At 41.0% G+C, this 22,489-nt stretch overlaps 1 protein-coding gene across 5 annotated transcripts in view; it reads left to right on the plus strand.

Moving 5' to 3' along the window:
* Positions 1-22,489, plus strand: part of diaph2 (diaphanous-related formin 2) — a 415,888-nt gene that overhangs the window by 348,145 nt on the left and 45,254 nt on the right. For all 5 annotated transcript variants that reach the window (XM_030062123.1, XM_030062125.1, XM_030062126.1 and 2 more), the window contains one exon: positions 8,203-8,338. In XM_030062123.1, coding sequence (XP_029917983.1) covers positions 8,203-8,338 — 136 coding nt within the window. The remainder of the gene's footprint in view (positions 1-8,202; positions 8,339-22,489) is intronic.

Raw genomic sequence — 22,489 nt, forward strand, 5'->3', positions numbered from 1 at the left:
GGAGTTTGTTAAGTATGATGTAGTCTGTGTGGACAGATCCTCGCATCTCATCTTCTCCACCTCCATGTGTATCCAAATGGAAAATGAAGATAGCACAGCGGCGTTTATCGCAGAATACACTGAGTATTAGACCCCTCAACTATGTAACGCTGCCTTTTTAAGAGTAGGCACGCATATGAACTTTTTTCATCCTATCACTGCTGATAAAGAAACTTCTTAGACAGACGTGGGAGCTGAAAGAAAAAAGACTGGGTTATGAAACAGATTAGAATACATAATTTGAGAGTGGGAATGCTGAGAATAGGAATGTATAATGTAAGTGTCTCACTGATAAAAGAGACTTGGGGAAGCCTCTTAACCTGTTAAACAGAGTTCCATTAGCTTGCAGCTGCATGTGTGTGTGTGTGTGTATGTGTGTGCGTGTGTGCGTACTGTCACCACAGGGCATTGCAGATCTTGCTAGGTTTTAGGAAGGTAGAAGGTGGAGTAAGTCTAGGGAGGACTAGGTTTAATAGAACTCTTAAAGAGGATGAAATTGCATTCCACTCCGCAAGTGAGTTTGAAAATTATTCTGTGTGTGACTGGCAAATGTTTTCTGTAGAGTGAACAGTTTTGGTAGAAATGTTTTCAGTCTGTAAAAGCAGAATTATAGCAAATGTTTTATTTACAAAAATAAGAATATTTGGCAGCACTCTAACTGAGTATGTGTTAATAAGTAGGGTTTAACTGATATGGATTTTCTTTTAAAATCATACTGATTACAAAGCTGCTGAAAGACATCATTTTGTGCCAATATTCAATATCTTTCATTTGAAAATTACTTTAAAAAAAACACTACTAGAGTAAATCTCTATATAATGAAATGTTTAAATAAACAGAGTGAACAAAGAGAAAATTTCTTATGCAAAATAAAAAGATAAGAAAGATAGTCCCAAGCAATATTAGAAATCGTTTAACATCTGAATGAATAAATAGCGAGCATTGTAATAACCCCACGGACACACCAGTCCCAGATATTAAAAAACAAAAAAGGCAGATATCGCCCTGATATATCTGTAAACTGATTACTAATTAGACATGTTTGGCATGTCTTATAACACTATATGCACTAATAGTGATAGTGTAAGTGGTTGTAAACCATATTTAAGATTTAATATTTTTTTTCAATATTCCTTAGAGAATACATCTACAATTGTTATAATACCTCTGTTAGAAAACTTAACTTATAACTCACTCTGCACTTATAGAGTGTAATGATTCTATTTTTGTAGTATATTATATATATGTATGACTATACTATAAATGTTTTATTAATGTATTCATAAGATGCTCCCTCCTCATGGTTTATGAAGCTTTATAACCCACCGCTTGTCTGCTTTGTCTGCTCCCAAAAACATTTTTTATGCCAATCTAATTATAAACTGATTAGCTTAAGCAAATAATAATTTGTTGGTGGATTAGTTACAGATGTGAAGGGATCAATTTATGTTTAAATGACACATTTTATTTTTTGATTAAATGTATGAGTAAGGCAAGAAAAAAGATATGAACATCTGGTCTTAACGCTATTAAATCTTAAATTGCTATACTGTGCTTATAACATCAAAAAGTCTCATTGACATATTTATGTTGTGTCATAGCTACACGCACTAGGTCATATATCCACATATGTCATCGAAAATCTTACTAGTAGATTTTTAGACAGCATTAAGATCTTGACTGCATTCCAAATTAAATGTTCAAAGTTCTGTTTAAATGGGTATTATATAGGTGAAAATATTTTATTATTGAGGCAAGCATTTACCTAAAAAAAAAAAAAAGAAAAAATCAAGCTAAAAGGTACCTATTTTTGCACTCTCACAGGAATTGCAATAAGCAGTGGGTAAGACCCTTGGGGCACCGGAGTTTAGCGTTTAAATGGACGATATTCATGGCACCGCAAACACCAAATCAGCTCAGAACAAAGCAAGAGTTCCCACCTCCTGGGTAGAGAAGGCTGTTAAACATTTATTCAAGTGTCTCTCCTTCTGTACCTTCTACAGTCTATCCCATCCCTCCCGGCACCGCCCAGAAATTCAATGTGTCAGGATGATGACATGGTGTCCAGAAGGCATGCTCTCAGTCTTCACAACCCATTAACGTGAATGGCAAGGTCCTCTTGTCTAAATCCTCCTCCTCTCTCTAGTCAGATCCCCATCCGAAACCAACTTTTCATTCCCGCTGATCAAAGTGCGCCAGCACACGACACGATGCTCCCTCAAGGATTCCAGGGTTCCATATCTCTAAAAGAGGCATCCACCCAAGAAAATAAATTATTCTCTCAAGCAAATAGCTGCATATGAATATTTTATTACTGATTTAAACCTTCCTGCCATGGATAAGGGGAGGGAACCGCATTGGATAAAGAGTTGAGGTATGGTTGAAATAGAGGCTTTTCTAAGTTAATGTATTAATATAAAAACAGTCCTTCAAATCACCATATTCTTCAGATATTGTTTCTAGTTTTTTTGGCTCCTCACAGCTCTGCTGACAGAAGGACTAATGCAATCTGCTGGCAGAGCGCTGGGGAATCAATGCTTGTTTCTTCTTGCATGTTGTTTTTATTTTCTTACCCCAATAAAACAACTGAGCTAGCTCCACTGCAGCATAACAAGAGCATCCTCCTCAGCTTGCCTTGTCAGTGGAAGATTTTTTGGGAGATGCTCCCTACTTATCCTTGTTAAAGTAGACCTGCATCAACCATTGCTATTTTACATGCTATTCCAGCCACAAAATGGCAAACAGAATGAATGCTGTGACTCCTTGTCAGCTGATAACTCAGAAAAAAAAGCCTGAATTTAACTTCTTTAGCTGTGCGCCTCAGCCATTTGTTTCAACACTGAGGCTTTGAGTTGTTTGACTCAGGCGAAACATCTATCCACCAACTTCACCCTGTGTTGCATTGTCCTATGTGATGCATTCACAGCACAAAGCATCTGCAATATTAAAGAATTCCATTGCAATACATTCGCCCTAAATTGCTTTTACTAAAAAGCTAGGGCTTAATGCACCCGACCGACATGAGGCATTTGAGTAAACGCATTGACAGACAGTCCTCACTGAACGGAATGTAACTGATAAGAGAATCCATTAACTCTATTTTCCTTCTCTTTCACTCCCTTTCTCTCTCTCCCTTGCTGCCCCATTCTCCTCTTCTCTGGCCAATGAAATATTATTTGATTTCAGCACATGGAGTCAGTATTCGAAGACTCCAACAATTTGTTAATTTAATGCGGCTACCATATTCTGAAATAGAGTGTGAGTGAAATGCAATCGCAGGGCCTGTATGTGTAATCCTGACCAGGAGCATGGGGGATGAGGATCTTTCCATTAATGAGTTATCAAAGCGCAGCAGATGGGCTGGGATGAGCTAACAGTCTTCCTTGTTAATTGAGTGACTTTCTAATAAGACCAAAAGACCAAGGCCAGGTTCTCCAAGTAGCAAGATAGAGCAATCTCAGAGATCAAAATGATGGTGATGATGACGATGATGATGATGATGATGATGATGATGATGATGACGACGATGATGATGTGTGTGTGTGTGTGTGTGTGTGTGTGTGTGTGTGTGTGTGTGTGTGAGTGTGTGAACGTGCCCACATGCAAGCCCATTTGATTTTCCCAAAGCTTTCCAATTCCTTCACAACATGACAAGTTCTTACAATAATGCTGATCATGGGGAAGATGATGCATTGGTGCCACTCTCACCACTTTCTTGGTGAATCACTGTCCTGTTTCCTCAGTATTTTCACTTACACTAGCATGATCCAGTCATTAAAATCATTGCACCAGATTTTGGAGGTCACCTCTCAATATGGGAATCACTCTGTACCACAGACCATAAGTCTCACAATCTGTAACCTATAACTTCTTGAAGCCATTCCCCCCACATGCTGGCACAGAGTGTAACAGATGGCTAATAAACACATTTTCTGCTTAAAGCCCAGGCGCTGTAGTGTTTGTAAAATTCAAATGAGATATAGCAGTGACTCTCTCTCTGTGAGATCACTGGTGCAACTGAGCAGTTGGAAATACTCATTGCTCCCTCATCGAACTGGCAAACGTGTATGCATGGGAGGGGAGCCATGCTCTGGGAGATGTATTGTGTTGTGCAGGGTCAGGGAAGAACAGCAAACACAATTCATGAATTATTGAAAGAACAGACCTGGAAAAGGAAAAAGCTGCCTGGCCCTTGGTGATAGATGGGACCCGTGGGTTGCACAGCATTCAGTTTTCTAGCCAGGTAAGAATAGAGGAGTGCTCATAAGCCCCCATCTCAACACACTGGAGGCCAAGAGTGTGAGATATTCACAGTTTGTCTCATGGCTTCTATGGGCCTGGAAGAAACAACATGTTGACGAATTGCATTAGGTAATACAGTGTGATACAAAAATGCACACATTTTGCTGTTTCATATATTAACATCACAAACATGTTTTTTTTCCCCATAAATTTAGAGAGTACAAAATCAGACTTACACACAACATAATTACAAATTAATGGTATTCATTGTGTTTCATTGTTATATTCAATGCCAGTCATGAGCATTGCCGCTGGAATGCAAGGTATCAGAGTTGTTTTTTTTTTTTTTTTTTTTTTGTATCCCAGTGTTGAACTTTTGGTGGCAAGATGGTAATTTTTCTGCTAAAACATTTTTTATATCTTTTCTCCCCACAGTTAATTGTCTTAAAATATGTGATGATTTTAAGTACTGTGCTGTACCTATGACAGAATTGTTTTTTTGTTTGTTTTGTTTTGTTTTGTTTTTTTACTGTATATTATAGTTATTACCATATTTTTTTTTACTTGTATTCTCCTCTTACCTAACTGGTGTGTGAATGCCTTCATCCATCTGGCTTTGAACACCCCTTCCAAAGTCCTCCTAATTAACAAAAAGACTTTTATGTCTTTACTTAAAGGCTTTTCCCTCCTATAATCTGCCTTCTTAATTACTTTGGATTATTTAGTTTGCAAACACAATTATCTTCCCTAATTTGCCTCAGCATATCGATTGGTGGCCATCACTAAAAACCAAACAAATTGGTTCTCAATCTTTCTCTGTAAATGGTACTTTTCCTTCCTTTTCCTTCCTCTCTCCCAAATTTTCCTCCACATAAAGTGAAAAACAAGAAAAATCACCCCAAAAAAATAGACCTTGCACACAGTTACTAAAATGTATTGGAAATAAAATGCATTTACATTTATGATATGTATTCAAGTGCCAAATAATGCCATGTGATGTTTCAAGACATTTGAGTTATGGGATTCAAATATTACCCCCCACCCCACCTCCCGCATTTCTCCCTATTTACTGCTCTATCACTGCTTTGTAGGCTGGTAAAATTCAATATGTCTATTATTGCCATATTTTCTAATTAAACATTTACCAAAGGAAATCTAAAAAAATATTGTAACTGTAACTGTTGAAATATTTTTACAAGGACAGATGATGTTTGAATTTGAAGTCGAAAAATAGCCTGGCTTCATGACCGCCTTATATCTTGGTATGAACATTGTGCTTTGATCATCTGTAGATAAAATCAGCATCTCTACTCAAGAGATACAAGGAGATACATGGATTTTTTTTTTTCCAGTCCATTCTCACAGAACCTTGTTGGTGTTCTAATCCTCGAGGGGAAACCGTGTTATTGTCTTGTGCTTTGGACAAGGTTGAAATCTGGTTCCCTTTACTTAAGATTATTTTGGAAAACACACCCCTTAGGGATTGTTTATCTCTTGTATACCCTCCTACGAAATACAGTGCAGAAAACAAGAAAATGAGACCTGATACAATCAGATGTTGCCAAAGGCAAAATGTGGACTGTCAAAAAGAATGGTAGCAAAAAAAGAGAACACTGCAAACATATTTGTTACTATGGTAATTAGTGGTGCTGTATGTTTGATCAGGGCAAGATAATTACGTTGCGTAATCATGTTTACAGTCAAAATTGCTTGTTTGTTTAAAGTAAGTTTTGCCGGCAGGATTTGATTTGTAATGTGCATAATTTATCTTCCAACTTATGCTCTAGATATTGAGCAGAGCTGTAATATTATTTCCAAAATGAATTGAATCCTGCTAGTGGATCAGGACAAAAATCAATTTGATTTGTGCTGCCAATGCTGCTTAGTGCTTAAACAATATGTGAAAATGCATGAGTTAATAGCTTCATTATCGAATATAGGGCACAGCTCTCATCCACTCTAATTCAAACAGCCCATCATTATGGAAAGTGGCAAAGTGCACACAGTCAATTGCCTGTATAGAGCATTATACTGAGCTGTATCATGAGCTCAACCTTGATATGGCAATAAAAGATGAAGTGATGTGTGAGTGTTCACTGACTGGCTGAGGCTGACAGAAATGTGCACACACCCGTAGAAACGCACATTTTCTCTCACTCTTCACTGTCTCTATTTCATCTTTTCTCTCTTTCTTGCTGTCTCTCTCCATCATCATCTCGATCTCTTCCTCCCGTAAAACTCTGCCTTTCTATACCTCTCTCTTTTTCCCTTTTTCTTTCTCTCTCCGTCTCACTCCGTTCCTCCCTTCATCTGCCATTGCCCTTGTCATCAAGCAAGGAGACAGTGACAATGTGGGCTTGTGTCCTTGGACATGGAGCAAAGCTCCGCTATTGACTGGCATGATGAGCTGCTCTTTGCCTGCTCCTTCCCCACAGTCCCTGTAATCCCTCTGTCTTAGCAGCCAACACGACACACAACGTCAGGACCACAGGGGCATTAGACAGGGGGCCTACTGTCGCCACTTATTATATCAGAGCACAGGCAGGGCCATGCCTTCACTCACTGACACGCATACAAACACAAATACACATACATACAAAACCAGAAGCACATACAATGGAGATTGTTGTTGTTGTTGTTGTTATTGTTTTTTTTTTTTGTTTGTGTTTTTTTTTCAGGAAAAATGTCAACACTTGATATCTCACTGGTCATAATGTCTAATATAACAGACAAAAAAAAACAAGAAAGAAAAAAATCACATCAACTTAGGTCTGTTTGTATAGACGTGTATGTGTGTGTGTGTGTGTGTGTGTGTGTGTGTACACATATGCAGTAAAAAGTTTTCCTCACTCATCCATACCACAATAAAAACTCAGTTTTCCACCACTAATTACTGAACAAATTATTGAACATTAAACCAGCTTTATCCCACACATTATTGAACACTAATTAGATCTAACATATAGGAGTGCTGTTAACATTCATATTACCAAAACATGTTACGTGTGTAGGCAGTCTGCATCATTAAAACACAGGACTAATCCAGCACAGCACAAAAAGAAAACAAGTGGAAGAGCGTCCTCTATTGATAAACAAGTATGACTCACTTCCTTGCACTACTGTTTGTCCGGGCACACTAAAATCACCCCTGACACATTGGCACTATACTGGCTGAAAAATATCAGTATATACATGTTCAGTATGAAGACGAACACACACACACACACACACACACACACACACACACACACACAAAAAAAAAAAAGCTGCAATATGGGCCTGGGATTAGAAAAGCTTTTGTTTGCCTCAAAGGTCACGTGGTTGCATCTTACTCTCTCCTGGCACAAAGAGCAAACTGACACATTTGTGAGAGCTGAATCTGTACAGTTGATTACCTCTCTTTCTCTGACACCTACCTGACATTTCAGCCAGTGAGGAGGGCAGAGCATGATATATCTGTCTCCTTCCTCAGAGACTGGCATGCTGCTGCTGCATCTTCCTCTGTCATACTATGGCTCCCCCATATTTTCAAAGGAAACTCGCCGGCTTGCTGCACTGCATTGTGTGTCAGTCATCCATTCCTTTTATATATGTGTAATATGCCATATTGATGTATTATTGACAGTGAATCAGCTCTGCGTGTTGTTATTCAGAATCTGCAAAACAGCAGAGCAGAATTACAGAAAAATTAGCTTGTAAGAAGGTATTTAAAACGAGGTTTCATGCAAGATGATGTATTGTTTATTCCAGTAGCTTAGCTCTACCTATCCTATCAAACCATGCTCTGAATAAAAATTTGCTGAGGGCTTGCTTCTCCTGAACGCTGTGCAGTTGTGAAGACACTGAAAGAGTGGTGACAGCAGGAGCTAGATTCTGATTCTCTCTCTGTGTGTGTGTGTGTGTGTGTGTGTGCCTCATCAGGAAGCAGTGAAGGAGAACCACAAGAAGAGAGAGATGGAGGAGAAGATCAAGAGAGCCAAGCTGGCGAAGGAGAAAGCAGAGCGCGAGAAGCAGGAGCGCCAGCAGAAGAAGAAGCAGCTGATTGACATGAACAAAGGTATGCCACTTCTCCCTCTGCCACCACAGAGATAGAGAAGGGGAGGCAGGTGGGGAGTTAGGAGGAGGAGAACAGGAGGGTGGAAAGGGGGCTTTATGGAATTGTGCTTCACACAGATTTGAACTCTGAAGGAAGAGGATAATGTGAAAGGGGGGGTAGAGGTGTGGGGGGTTGTCTTTTCAGCTGCGAAAGAATCTCACACTTACTCCCGTGGCCAATATAATGCTTCCAAACAACAGGCAGATTATTCTACTTTTAGCTTGTATTCTGTCTCTTTTCATGGTGCATTCACTCTCACAGAGACAGAGACATTGCTCTCAGCAACAGTACCCACATGCATTAGTAAAATTTTAGGATTTTGAAGATGCTGAAGTGATAGCAAAACTAAAGTTCAGTAGTAATATCCGTACCAGGAAAGTAATGATAAAAAAACACAAACAAACAAACAATAAATAAAATAAATAAATAATTAAAATGTAAAAAACACATGGACTATTGTTTTTGCCCACGATAGACCTGGCAGATAGCTGGCAGGGGCACAGACAATGTAGGTCACAAGTGAAGATAGGGATCTGAGGTTGACTAGCTTTATAAATTAAACTGATAAAGGCCTGGTAGATTAGTCTACAGCCCAAACAGGATCATGCTGCTGTTATTCATTTTTCACCGCTTGCACAAGTAACATGACAGAGAATTTATAGTTTTTTCAACTTCCTTCCTCTACACTGAGACTGCTTTTTGTTTGTGGTGGGGTGTTTTATTGTTTTTAATTATTGGAATAACTTTATTCTCCTCCAGTGATGCCAGTAAAACAGTATCGATCAGTGTATACTGCAGTTATTCAGACATGAAAAATTAGAGCCACAGAGCTGCTAGACTGCTGGCCGTGTCTTGTTATGCCAATGACATTGAGAAGGAATTTCAAGCCTGAAGGGGCTTTGGAAGCAGTCAGTGTGGTCTTTTTGTCCATTTTTTGACAAACAGTCTAGGATTTCCACAATTCACCAGCTTCTAAATGTCAGCACCAGCCAAGGACCTCTCTGTAGCTCCGCCACATTGGGAAATGTGACAAGACACTCTTCAGTATGCCACAAACTCTCCAAGATAATTGATGCATGCTAGTTTTTTTTTTTTTTTTTTTTTTTTTTTTTCTTTTTTTTTTTTTTTCGTGAGCAGTGACCTCTTTGAAAGCTTCACTTTTAATAATCCAGCATGGCTGAGCTGAAGAAGGCTGTCTTCCCTTCCTTCTCATTCTGGCTAACCAGATGGAGAGGGGTAGAGAAGTAGGTATGATATTAAATATTTCTGCCAGAGCAGATTTTGATCTCAGTTTCTGAATGCCATACTATGCCTTGCATGAATAAAACATCAGGATGACATGGGCAAGGTTGCCTGCAGCTTATGAGATAGTGGGGATTGTCCTCCACACCATCACATTGAATGCTGGACTGTCCTGACCAAAATGACCTTGGTAGTTCTGAAAGTTGTTTTTTTTTTTTTTTTTTTTTTTTTTCACCCTCGTTGTTGTTGTTTTGTCTTCTCTCCATCTGCATTGGTTATACAGTTTCCAAACCTTGAATAATAATAATATAACAACAGTAATCAGAGAAACGACAGGTAGATGTGAACTTTTTAAATGGCCCTTCTGGGTGGAAAGCTGGATTAAAATAACAAGCAGGTTAGAGAAGCTTGCAGTTCTCTCTCTCTCCCCGTGTTCACTCTGTTTTTCACTAAGCTCTTATGCTGGAACACACACACCAGGATATCCAATGTTTTCTTGCTGCACATCTTTCTTTTCTATGCGCCTCTACGCTTTTCCAATTGACAGCCTTAGTGAGAGTCCTGGCTTTCCTCTCTCATAATCAACAGGGATCACTGAAGCACTGTTGAAAAATTCTATATGTACTTCAGACAGTTGAGGAGTTAGTTATTTGAGAAGACTTCTCGCATCAATATTGAATGGTTAGCATCAGCTGTGTTTTCTGTGATGACTGATGAAAATATGTAGTATGGAAAGGCTTATTTCATTCTTCTTACATTTAATTAGCCATTTTCTACATTCATTTTGCAGCTGGAACGCTAGAAGGCTAGTTGAAATGCTTAAAGGATTGCCGGGTTTTATGGTGTTTGTCTATTGTTTTTTTTTAATTATTATTATTTTATTTTATTTTATTTTATTTTATTAATTCATTTTAAGAGCTGTGAGACCTTTTTTAATATTGGCCTCACCCAATCTACAAATAAGTGAATAAATATATAGATAGATAGAGGGATAGACGGATAGGTAGATTATCCTCAGATTAAGTGTGAGACCTATCTTAAAAAAAAAAAAAAAGGAAAAAAAAAAAAACTGGGGATCTGCTTTAGATATACTCTATTTCACTATTGACCTGATTGTAGCTGTGTTGTGCTATTGACAGATGGAGTAAACATATGGACATATGTGAGAACCATGGTACATGTCAATATCTTTTTTGTATATCTCTTTTAGGGATTTACTGGCCAAAAGACTGCTTGATGGATCATAGTATTGTATTTAATGCTATTTCAAGAGGCTATTTTTGTGAAGGGATAGATTTTATGTCATTTCATAAATTGGGACCTAATCCTCTTCGCTTGCAAATGATTAACAATGAAATGCATATTTAATGAGAGTTTAATTCATTTAGCTTTTACCAGGATGGCGTTAGGGTGGGGGAGGGGGGAACAGACAAATGTGGTCAGGAAACTGCAAAAAAAAAGTCATCTTACCCATTTTCCAGTTGATGAAACTTGAGAATACGCCCTCTGCAAGTTCAGTGACATGTGCGCCTCCTCAACGAGCATGATTGATGTATGAGACAACCACAGAGCTAAATCTGTTTTCCTTGTGAAGTATTAGAAATACTAATGTGGGAAATTGCTTATGAAATCATTATCCGGTCCCCCCCATTTGTTTCAATTTGCTCTAAGTGGATTTCCATATTCACTTGAACTGACCAGATGTTCAACATTTGCTAAATTGCTTTACTTAGCTGAAAGTAACTGTTGAACACTGTAGAATAAACCCTAAACCCAAATTAATGCTTCTGTCTGTAACAGGGGAAGATACTTCATCACAGCGTGGTATTTTTATTGCAACATATGAAACACTGTTACAAGCAGTGTGCCCAGTGTGTCAAGGGGTTGAGCATAGTAGAGCATCGAGGCTTTCTCTCAGGCATTTGTGAGAATTAGCACTCCCCTGTAGCTGCCCACTCGGTTGGCATCACCAGGGTCAGTGCCCCCGTCTGGGGCAAGTGTCTGTGCCCACACGTCAACTCTGTACCCCAGTCAAATCCGCTAAGCTTTGAACAGAGCCGCAAAGCGCACATGCTGCTTTGAGCACAATGCAACTTGGCGTAAGGCGCACAAGAGTAAATAAACAACCGGGAAAAAAGTCATTGGAATATGTTTTTTAGATCAAGCCTTTCTCACAGGTAGCACAGAAAGATGCTTTAGGACTTTGTTTTCCTTGTTCAACTTTTCTGCATGTGCTCTTCTTTTCAGTATGTGAATAGTTGTATTAATTTGCATTAAGAAACAGCCCCCTTTACCAGGTGGATTATTGTATAGCACAATATATATTCACAGCATTACATTTGCAAACATTTAGCGTGTGATTTAATACATATGACTCAAATTACTGCTAGGACTGATAAATTTTGTGACACCTCAGTTCCTCAATTTAGCAGGTGGTTTACCAAAACTGATAATGTGAAATGAGCATAGTTGCAGAGTTAATTTGAAAGCACCCCCACAAATACCTGTGGCTCTAAGAGGCATCTGGCACATGCCTGAACAGCAAAATGAATTCAGAACTTGAGACAGCATCTTTGAAAAAGATATTATAATCAAGAAGTTTGTGTCTATTTCCAAGGCAAGCCTTTCCCCCACATTTTTAGCAGTAGGACTTGCAACAGGTGGCAACTGTTGACAACAGCGCAGTGCAGGCGTATGCTTTATCCACAAATCATAGGCTTCCCTCCATGCTCCTACATTGCTATAGTGGAAAGGGAAATATGGTCCGTTAGAATGCAGCCAACACTGGTGGGAATGCATTGCCTCTAATATCTTTTCAGACACTGTGGTTGAATGACTTTCATATGAGGAAACATATTTTTGCCTTTGAATGCCTCCAGCTTCAAGATAAGTGGCAAAACACTCACCTTAGCAGCAAACACATTTTATGCACGGAAGGATGGCCATGGCATTTTGTGTCATAAATTAATGGCATTCTTTGCACTATCCAGATTGTGGCTGAATTTATGCTGAGATCCAATCTCAATGTGACCAAGATCCATACATACTATGCCTGACAGTATAGCTGGCGTGATTGTACAGTATGCACCAGGTTGAACTGAAAAGCCAGGTTTAGCAATGGTCCAAGGTGTTGCAAAAGAGACATGCTTTTCAGAGATGTTAAATGACTGGTGCATGTTTTTTTTTTTTTTTTTGCCACACAGGCCACCAATCATGATGAATCAGCTGTAGCAGGTGATTTGAGCACATTTTCACTGTCTTCTCCTATAATTTTGTGGTCAGAACACATCAAAATAAATATGCAATAGACCACACACACAGCCACCATCACAAACCTCCGGTATGGCACCTTGGCAAATAAGGACAGACAATTTTGTCTCTTTTGCACCTGAAAAGGAGCTGTAAATCCTTGATAAATCAGCCCCTCAGGACCAGCTGTAGGCATATCTAGGTTTAACATGTACTCTGACCATCCATAGATAAATATGTATATAACAGGTAGGAAGCCTGCTCTTACTGTAGCTACTTTTAAGGGTTTGTCCTATTGTCTGTTGTCTCACTTGGCTACCTTCCTAAAATTAATTCAGCTGGAGTATTGTAGTATCAGAATAATTTTCTTCACTAATGTCAGGTCACAAAAGAGAATTACTTCATCTGAACAACAAATACCAACTTTTCTCTAAAATCACCGAGTCAAATTGTCTCAGACGGTTAAAACGCCTACAAACACATGTGGAGGCTCCACAGATGCTGTTTTTATGATTCACTTTTACCTGCAAGTGATCATTCTTCACTGTATGAATTAGAACCCACTCAGCCGTTTCAATCCATTTTTGCAACAGCTTGCAGACACCAGCAGAATGCAGGCTCATGCATTTCCTGGCTCTGTGGGAACATTACGGATAGTGAAAAAGATTTTTTGCTAAGTTTTTGTGCTAATATAAATGCTTGGAGATGCCTTGTAATCATCTTAAATATAGTTATCTTTGTTCACTTAAAAGTCAAAAGTAAAATGTACCACCACTTTTCACGCCACATACTTTCTTACCATGCTTAAAGTGACTGAACCCAATAGAACAAAGCATGGTTGTGATCATCCTTATCTTTTCAAAGTGAGACAGCGACAGGTCTTGAGCTAAATGGATTTACAATAATTCACCAAAGTGTTTTGAAACGGAAGCATTGCTTTTTTCTTTGTTGCAGGTTATCCTTGAAACTGATTCTATAATTTCTTTTTCATTTCCTATACAATTTAAGATTAGAGCGTGTCTTCCTTTCGAAATGCATCTTCTTTTTTTTGCTGCTGATAGCCATCTAGGCATTTTCTCCGCTCAGCAAGGCCTACTAGAATGAGGTCTCCATGCATCTGTGATTCTCCACAGTAAGCAGTCACCGTGTTCACAAAGACTGACCTCCAGCTTCTATGTATGCATCCTTTTTGTCAACCTTTCACACTTTGAGTAGAACCAATGTATGTTTACGCAAATAAAACGTGGACTTCTCTCAAAACAAGCATTCAGTCCATTATGTATGAGTAAAATTAGTTACTGTTGGCCCCAGCAAGATTTCGAACTGTACAATAATTGCTTTCATTTCTTAAGTTAGCACTTCATATATATCAGCTTACTGATTAAGATTGACTTGTTGTTCTTACATGCAGATTGTGCAAATTTGAGTGCATATTAGTATGGCATGCTAGTAGACAGCGAGATGTTTCTGTGCCACCGGCTGACTGGCTGTGGCTGGCGGAGCCCTGTCAGGAATGACAGGAAGGAGGTGTGGATTGATGGCTTCGTGTGACACTGACAGCTGCCGTTAGGCCAGTGCATACCTGCACCATGGCCATGCCAGCTAGGTGATCATAGCAAAATGCTGACAGGCGGCTGTGCAGTAGAAAGGTCGTCTCTTGAAGTTTGCACAATGTCCCCACCGCAAAGTAGACACGGCAAACAATATCAGCAAGGGAGATAGCTTGTGGAAACGTGGAGGTCGGAAGACCAGGTAGATAAAAGAAAGCAGTTCTGACAGGGATTCTGACTATTCGCTGGCACAGCCTTGGAAATGGAGCCAGCATTAGGAAGCTAAAGCTGACCTTTATGTTTAATATAGAATATGACGAGGAGGGACGAGCCATTCCAGAATGTAGTATATATGGTACAATGCTCCTGCATCTGCTGCCTGTTTATTCCTTGCAGTGTCATATCTTTGCCGTGCCACCAGTGCACTGATGACTTCCATGTCTGTTCATAGATTTGTAGTTTGTGATGAGTTCAACACATCTGCATATGTATGTTCCATGTCACTTGAGCAGTGTTGTTGTTTTTTTGGCTTGTTTTCTAATGCTTTGCTGTAAGGCTTTTTTTTTTATCCTTTGTTGCATTACAGCTCAGTGGATCGTGGGTGCAGGAAGTGAAAGGCATGCTCAGAAATTCCTGAGTATAGCTTGCTGAATTCTATCATTACCTTGAAAGACAGAAACAAGGGCACCAGGCTTATCTGCTGTAGTACATCGACTCTAATAAATAACAGCATATTAGATTGCGCTATATCTCCTCTCAAAATCTGAATCTGCCTCAAGGCAGTGATGGCACACAGAATATGACTGACTGCATCTCAGCTAAAGCCTCTGAGAGCAAGAAATGTGGAGAGAGACAGAGAGAGAGGGAGAGCATCCGCCATAAAAAAAAATCTCATGCAAGGTTTAAATCTATCTGATTCACTGTGAAATGACTTTTTTTGTCAGTGAAGGTGATACAATAAATACTCTGTCATCCTCACAGATTATACCATTTCCAATACATTTTCATAAATAAATGTCAGCACAATGCGGAAAAGGTGCTTGGCTTCATAGGATGCCTTTCCCCCTGTATGATAAATATTTCATTGGCAATTAGAGGCAACCCCAGGGAATGGTCTCTTCTTCATTTGTTTTGTCTTTGTCTGCATTATGCATCACATTGTCAAGTTGAATGTGTTTTTTTTTTTTTTTTTGTATTTTGTGGCAACCTGTTTTTAATCGATAGAAAGAGGAAGAGCACTAATTAGAATACAACTAAAAGTTCTAATCACGTTGAGCCTGTTCAACTTAATTTGGTTGTCTTACACAAAGGTCAGAGTCATGGGAGTAGCAAGACATGCATCAGATCTCCCTCTTTTGCTCTCAGTGCCTCTTTGTCCGTCTGACTTTGCAGCACACAGACACATAGACACACCAGCACACACTCTACTCCACAGCCCTCCCTGCATCTTCTCCTGTCCTGTCCTTTTCATAAACGCTTCGCTTCTGCTTGGCGAACTCAGCTCAAGCTCAGTTGAATCTCATTAATTTGTGGGTGGTCCAAGTGTCTGATCATTTCCCCTCCCAGATCTGGACCTCACCAGTCACTTTACAGTCAATCAAACATAATTACCCTCACTACAAAGACCATCAAATCTCATTGTCAAATCCATTTAGCTTCCCTAGACAGCACAGCCGTTCACCGGCACAAACAGTCCATATGGGGTACGGTTGAGATGTTATCTTGATCTGGATTCTGGAACTCAGCATCCTCTCTCTAAATGTGCCACTCATAGAGAAATAGGACAGGATGATCAGGCTGCCCTGGATGGATGAGACATACAGAATGTATATGGAGTCATCTCTATATACTCCCAGCATGGCAAAGCCTCTTTGACATCCCTCCTGTCTCATCAACCTGGCTCGGCTGAATAGTCGTGGTATGAACGGTCAAATAGCTCTCCACACTGCGGTAAAGATGAAAAAGGCTGCCCTGCCCCCGTTGGCTCCCTGACATGTTGACCCCATGTGGTCCCCAGAAAGTGTGTCAGCTAAACATCTGTCAGAGCTGCACTGGAGTTCTCCCTGGTGTGTTGACGGTGTTACTGGGCAAACTAGCCAACAGCAGTGGCTGAATGGTGACAGCAATAAGGAAAATGGGGGCCTGCAGGCAGTAGAAGTAAATGATAGAGGAGGAAGCGAAGTGTGGTGACTGCCGTGTTGTAAGCTCCTCTCTTCCCCCTTCCCATCTCCCAACCTCCCCTCCCCACTGTTTCTCACTCAGGGCCTGGCAGCATCCATCCAGATGGAGGGTTTATTTTTGTTTTTGTTTGTTTACTTATTCATGCATCCAGCTATTCGGGGCATCGCTGGGGCTTTCGTTTCCACCACAGAATGCAAATCGCCACGGCGGCTAATCCACTTTCATCTCTCCCTTGTTGACGTCCGAGTTCTCTCCACACTCCCCACAGTCTCTCACACTCACGCCATCTTCTTTCTTTCGGGATATGGGATCAGGTCTGCAATGACCAGGCCAGCCTTACCTCGACACTTATTTCTACTTCATGAATGCCAAAAACAATGCACCTCTTACATCCCACCCACTTTCTCTGCCTGCATGACACACTCTCCCCTCTCTCCGATGTTTTTGTCTCTTACTACTCTGACCCCCTGGCGCCACGCTGGTGCTTATAGCAAGAGAAGAGGAGTGGCTGCACTGCATTTCCCCTTAGAATAGGGGGATGTGGGAGCATTCCTAATTGAATTAAGGAGGACAAGAGTGGGTTTGCCCATCAAGTTGTTACAGTAAAACAGTCCAAAATAATCAACAGGCAAATCCGTCTTCTTTATTAGGCATCTTCCCCTTCCATTTCCCCCTTTTTTTTTTTTTTTTTTACTCCCACTCTATTCCACTCAGGAGGACTACTTTTATACTCATCCCAAACAGTCACACACACACACACACACACACACACACACACACACACACACACACAAATTAAAGATCGGGACCTGTCTGGAAAGTTTCTCAAGTCATTGTGTCAGCTTTTGTCAGGGTTGGCTGGCTGGACTGTAGGGAGATGGGGAAAGAGAAAAGCGAGAGAGAGACAAAGGAGAGGCATCTAACAGGTGCATGGCTGCTGTCCTTCGGGCACTCGTGTTCTCTGTGCTCTCTGTGGCAGTAATGCTCTCTGTCTGCCGGGGCCTCAGGAGCTGCAGGGACTGCATGGGGGTGGGGGGGGTGTGGTGAGGGTGAGGGGAACCTAGCCAAGATTAGTCTCAATGCCAGACAGTAAGAGCATAAACAGCAGAGCAACAACAGGAGGGGGACGTTGAGTAATGCAGGTGTTTGTGTATGTGTCTAGGTGGCTGTGCCTGAATTCAGGTGTGAAAGTAACAGAAAACCAGGTGTATGCAAGTGTGAGAGGGAGAGCTAGGGAGGGAGAGAGATGAGATTAAAAGAGCGAGTTGTTGTTGCCTCTCCACCTGGCCATAAAGCAGCCCCCCTCCCTCCACAGAGGCCTTTGTTTCACGGCTAATGCACCAGGTTAATTGCACAGGTGACTTTCTGTGGGGGAACAGATGGACTCAAATGTGTTCAAAAACAATCCGCAGCAGCAAAAAAAGCTAGGAACTTGTTGTTCTTCCCTTCTCTTAATTCTCCTTTTTTCAGTCCCATCCTCTCCGCTGGAGTCATGGAGGGCGACTGGGGTGAGGTTAAACTCTCACAGTAGTCCTCTTTCACAGTGGTTTCAATTCATCAAGCACAGGGCCTAGAAGCTCTCATTAGATCTCATTACAGTGCAAATTAGAGTCGTGGATCGGCTACTGGAAGGCTAGTGGATAATAGACATCTCTCCAGTGGCTGATTTCTCTCTTGTCAAACACTTTAATTTGGTAAGGGAGGAGAATGCTATGCTTATTTGAACTTATAGAGGATATGTAGCCATGATGGATTAAAATCTGTTTATATGACTATCGCAAATGCTATTTTGTTTGTGTGCTTGTTTATGCTGCTATCAAATGCTGTTATCAGAAATTCAATTTTTTTCAATTAACTCGCCTGATGCAATCTGTTTAACACTTAGAACCTATGATGTCATATTTTGCCACTGCATTACAGACTCAGCCACCCCACCCTGCCGCCACCCATCCCCCCCACACACACCCCGGACGGAAGCGTTTTAGAATTCTGAGAATTCTTTGTCTCTCTTTCCCCCACAAGAATTGTGAAGGCTGCATGTGAGCCATCAGAAATTGAGTTCTCAATCGATCCACTGTGTTTTTTCTCCCCAGCACAACATGGAGGAGATGACAGATAGCAAATTGAATTTATGAACAGGCTTTGTTGACACTGCTGCATAATTATAGGAATGCCATGCCTTTGGTGTTTAAAGAGGGAGCATGGCGTCGCATTCAAATAGATACAAGGCTTTCCACTTGGATGATTGAGTGAAACGCCATGTCACTTTTCTGTGTGACAGCTATTCTTTTACTTTACAGTCACTTACATATTTTGAGTGTTGTAGATGACTGAACTGAACTGACAGAAACATACAGATGAGATGTCATCTTTTCCATGATGTAAGCTTACTTTGATTCCTAATTGGCATTTGAGAATTAGAGTTTTATGGAGGCTGTTGTTATGCATTGGTTGTCTGAAAGAATTGGCTAGATTCCTAAGTCTCCTCTAACTGATCTTGCCCTGAGCAGCTATGAGCATAGGTCACACTACAACACACACGCATGCACGCACGCGCAAACACCCACACACTTTGGTGAGTTTAAATTCACTTAACTTGTCATTCCAGACTTCTGTCCTGTTAATTTGGATTAGACACAAGGAGCCAATACACTTTCAAATATATACCGCACATTTGTATCAATAAAAAGGCGTGGGCAGATTTTTAGTGTCGGTGCGTGCGTGTGCTTGCATACTGCTCTGTATGTTGTTGAAATAATTAAATGTCACAGGGCTCGGGCCGTCAAGTATCTTGGAGGGAGCTTTACGACCTCATGCCTCGCTCCACTAGTCCCTCTCAATGACCCACTCCTCCAGATGCACCACCTCACCCTCGGCAGCCTTTTCTACTTTCTTCCCTCCTTCCTTCTTTGATCTCACCTTCTCTCTTTTCCTCATACTACCTCCCCTCTTTCTGCCTCCGTTCTCGCTTCACCCTCTGCTGTTTCCTTCCCCCGGACTGACACATATCTTTTTCTTGTTCTTTTCTTCTGCATACTTACCCTCCTGTTCTCTCTTTGCTTTCATGCCATTGGCGACTGTAGAGTTGGTGGACTTTTTCTTGGGTTTTACAGATGATATAAATGTTGCTGCTTCTCCACTCCAGTGTTAGGTGCTGTTTTTTAGGAGAACCTTACCTGATGTGTGAAGTTTCGTATTTTTCCTTTTTTTTTTTTTTTTTTTTAACAGTCCCGCTGAGAGCACATCGCCCTTGTTATCCCTCCTAATTAGAAAATGTGATAGAGCTGCTTGTAAATATATTACAGACTGAGCGAACCCCCAGGGCTCACTGTTACATTTGGCACAGCCTCAGGGTCCAGGTACCACCTGATATTCAGGAAAAGGAAAGGAGGGGTGGGTGCAAGTGGGTGAGAGGGAGGAAAGGATCAAAGTGGAGATATGGAGCAGGTACACCACCTCTCTCTGGGAGGTAGAGTTTCACAGAGCCTTATATCTCTTCTTAAAGGTTTAACTGTTCAAGAAAGTACCTAAAAGTGCAAAAGCCCCAACCATGTTCCACTCCTCCACAAGCTTTAATAAGATCATTAAAGGACCCCAGGGCTGTCTGTTGAGGTGCCCGCCAAGGTGTTTCATCACTTGGAGGGTTTGTCAATGTCTCGGGTCTTAGCCCATCTTAACCCATTTAGAAAGCAATTTCCTGTGAGCAGGGGGGATCTTTCCTCTCGAGAAAGATCTTTGGGCATAAAAGGTTAGCTTTTCTGTAATTCCCCAGCACGCAATCTACCACTGCTGCTAATGAGAAGCGGATGAATATTTGCCCTAGGTTTAACAGCTCAAAATAAGACAAGAGTGAACTGCGGGAACAAGGCAGAAAACCTGCCTCTAAAGTGGGCAATGTTGGGTAATGAGCAAAGTTTGCTGTAAGGATTACAGGAATAAGTACACTCAAATAATGTTCAGTTTTCTCTTTTTTCCACTAAACATCTATTTAACCTTGTCTCTGCAAATGTATGAATATGTTGCACAGTGTTGCACAGAGACTAGAGGGTCTATAGTCTGAAGCCTTATCTCCAAGATTGTGTTGTTGAGAGCAGAAGTGTGGCCTGTTTGAAGTTAAGTGCGGGCACAATAGGACATAGTTAATGGAGCACTGGTAGGTGACTGGGGAGTATGTTTCCCATTTTAGTCATTTTGCTTCTTTGTGTCTACAGTCCTCCCCCTGAACCCCAGTTTAGGAAGGCTCCCAAGTTCTGGTCATTACAAATGATGAATTGTGCTACAGTTAAGCTAGAAGTAGGACAAATTGATCAAAGTGTCAGGTGCCCCCTGTGATGTCTAGGTCTCCATGAAGAAGGCAGTGAAGAAGGAGCTGTCAAAAAGTTTCTGGTGCCAAGGTGGCTGTAGATAAATGTTTACCTGCCACTTAACACTTTCTGCCTTCTGTCAGACTCACAATATGTCCTTGGTAGCCTACATATGAAGGAATGGCTAATGATCTTGGGAGTTGATACTGTTATAGTAGCTGCTAGCTGTTCACCATCCTGTTCTTCAGGTCCAAAGCAGACGAAACCCATGCCCCCCTTTAAACCAATGAGCTTGCTATCAGAGGTGTAGTGCTGCAATTTGAGATAAGCACTACTTGGCTCAGCTTTGGTTTTGTTCTGATAAAGCTGGTCTAATTAAGCTTGATTTAATCGGGATTGCTTTTAAGCACAGCACACAGCCGGAACAGATACTTTGATTTCAAAGTAGCCCTTGGGAAGGACTTGAGGAAGAAAGAGAAGGAATGAGATACAGTTTCAAGTGCAAAATTAGTGAGAGTACGAATGAAGAGTTGCTTTTTTAATTTGCATAAGGCGTGTTTCTATTCTTAGTTGTACTGTCTCTTTTCTTTGCATAAACTATTGCAGGTTGGGTGGCTTGTTGCTTGAAAAAGAAAAAACATGAGCCACCCTGACTTCCGTGGTAATTGCAAAATATGTTGCATTTCTTCAAATTAATTGTGCAACAGTGTCAGTGTGTTGTGTTCATAAATTCAATTTGCCTGACTGTCATGTCTCTTTGAGCACGTGCAAAAAACAAAAGATTGATCACCATGCTTTCTAGGAAAGTGCTGTGTGGTGAAAGCAGCCGTTGTCCCTAGTCATTTCCAAACATTTCCCCTCAGCTATAGCTGTACACAGAATTGGGAAGAAAGATGCCTGGACCCTGATAGTAAACATAGGGGAAGAGCTAGTTCACTCATGTATGTAAAAGGATTGATGGCCAAGTCTCCAGCTCCACAATAAGTCACCCTAATGATCCTAGTTTAAAATAATGTCTGTTCTGGACCACAATGATAAAAAGGGTGCCCCTCTGACTCATTAGTATCGGGAGCAAAGATAGATGACCCAGATATAGGACCTAAGCTTATTTTTGAACCCCTTTTTCATCGAGCTATACGCTACATGCTCACAGTGTGGGCCCAACTTGTACTGCTATCAGCCTCACAGCACTTTAAGTCCCTCCTCCCTGTCTCTTCGGCCATGGCGACTGCCTCCAGTTCTCTGGTTTCATGGATCCACACGACAGCTGGAATGGTGGGCTGGGGGAATGTTTTGTGAAGGCCGGTCCCGGTGTCATTGACGGAACAATGATAGAGCACCCGGGTATTGAGCGGCTCCACACTAAATCTTTGTAAAGAGCACTTAGCTCCCTTGCGTTAGCCACAGAAAGAATATCTGTCAATGGCCATCAGCGGATGCTTTCATCCTGGGGCTCCTCTGCCTGTATTAGTTACTAAGCTCTCAGTGTATTTTTCCTCCTCCTCAGCTGTTCACTGTAGTAAAGGGAGGGCCTGAGTGACAGGTCTCTGCCATAATGCTGATGCACTCTTTAATAGGCTTGTCTA

Source organism: Myripristis murdjan, chromosome 10 (genome assembly GCF_902150065.1).
Source record: "Myripristis murdjan chromosome 10, fMyrMur1.1, whole genome shotgun sequence".
NCBI lineage: Eukaryota > Metazoa > Chordata > Actinopteri > Holocentriformes > Holocentridae > Myripristis > Myripristis murdjan.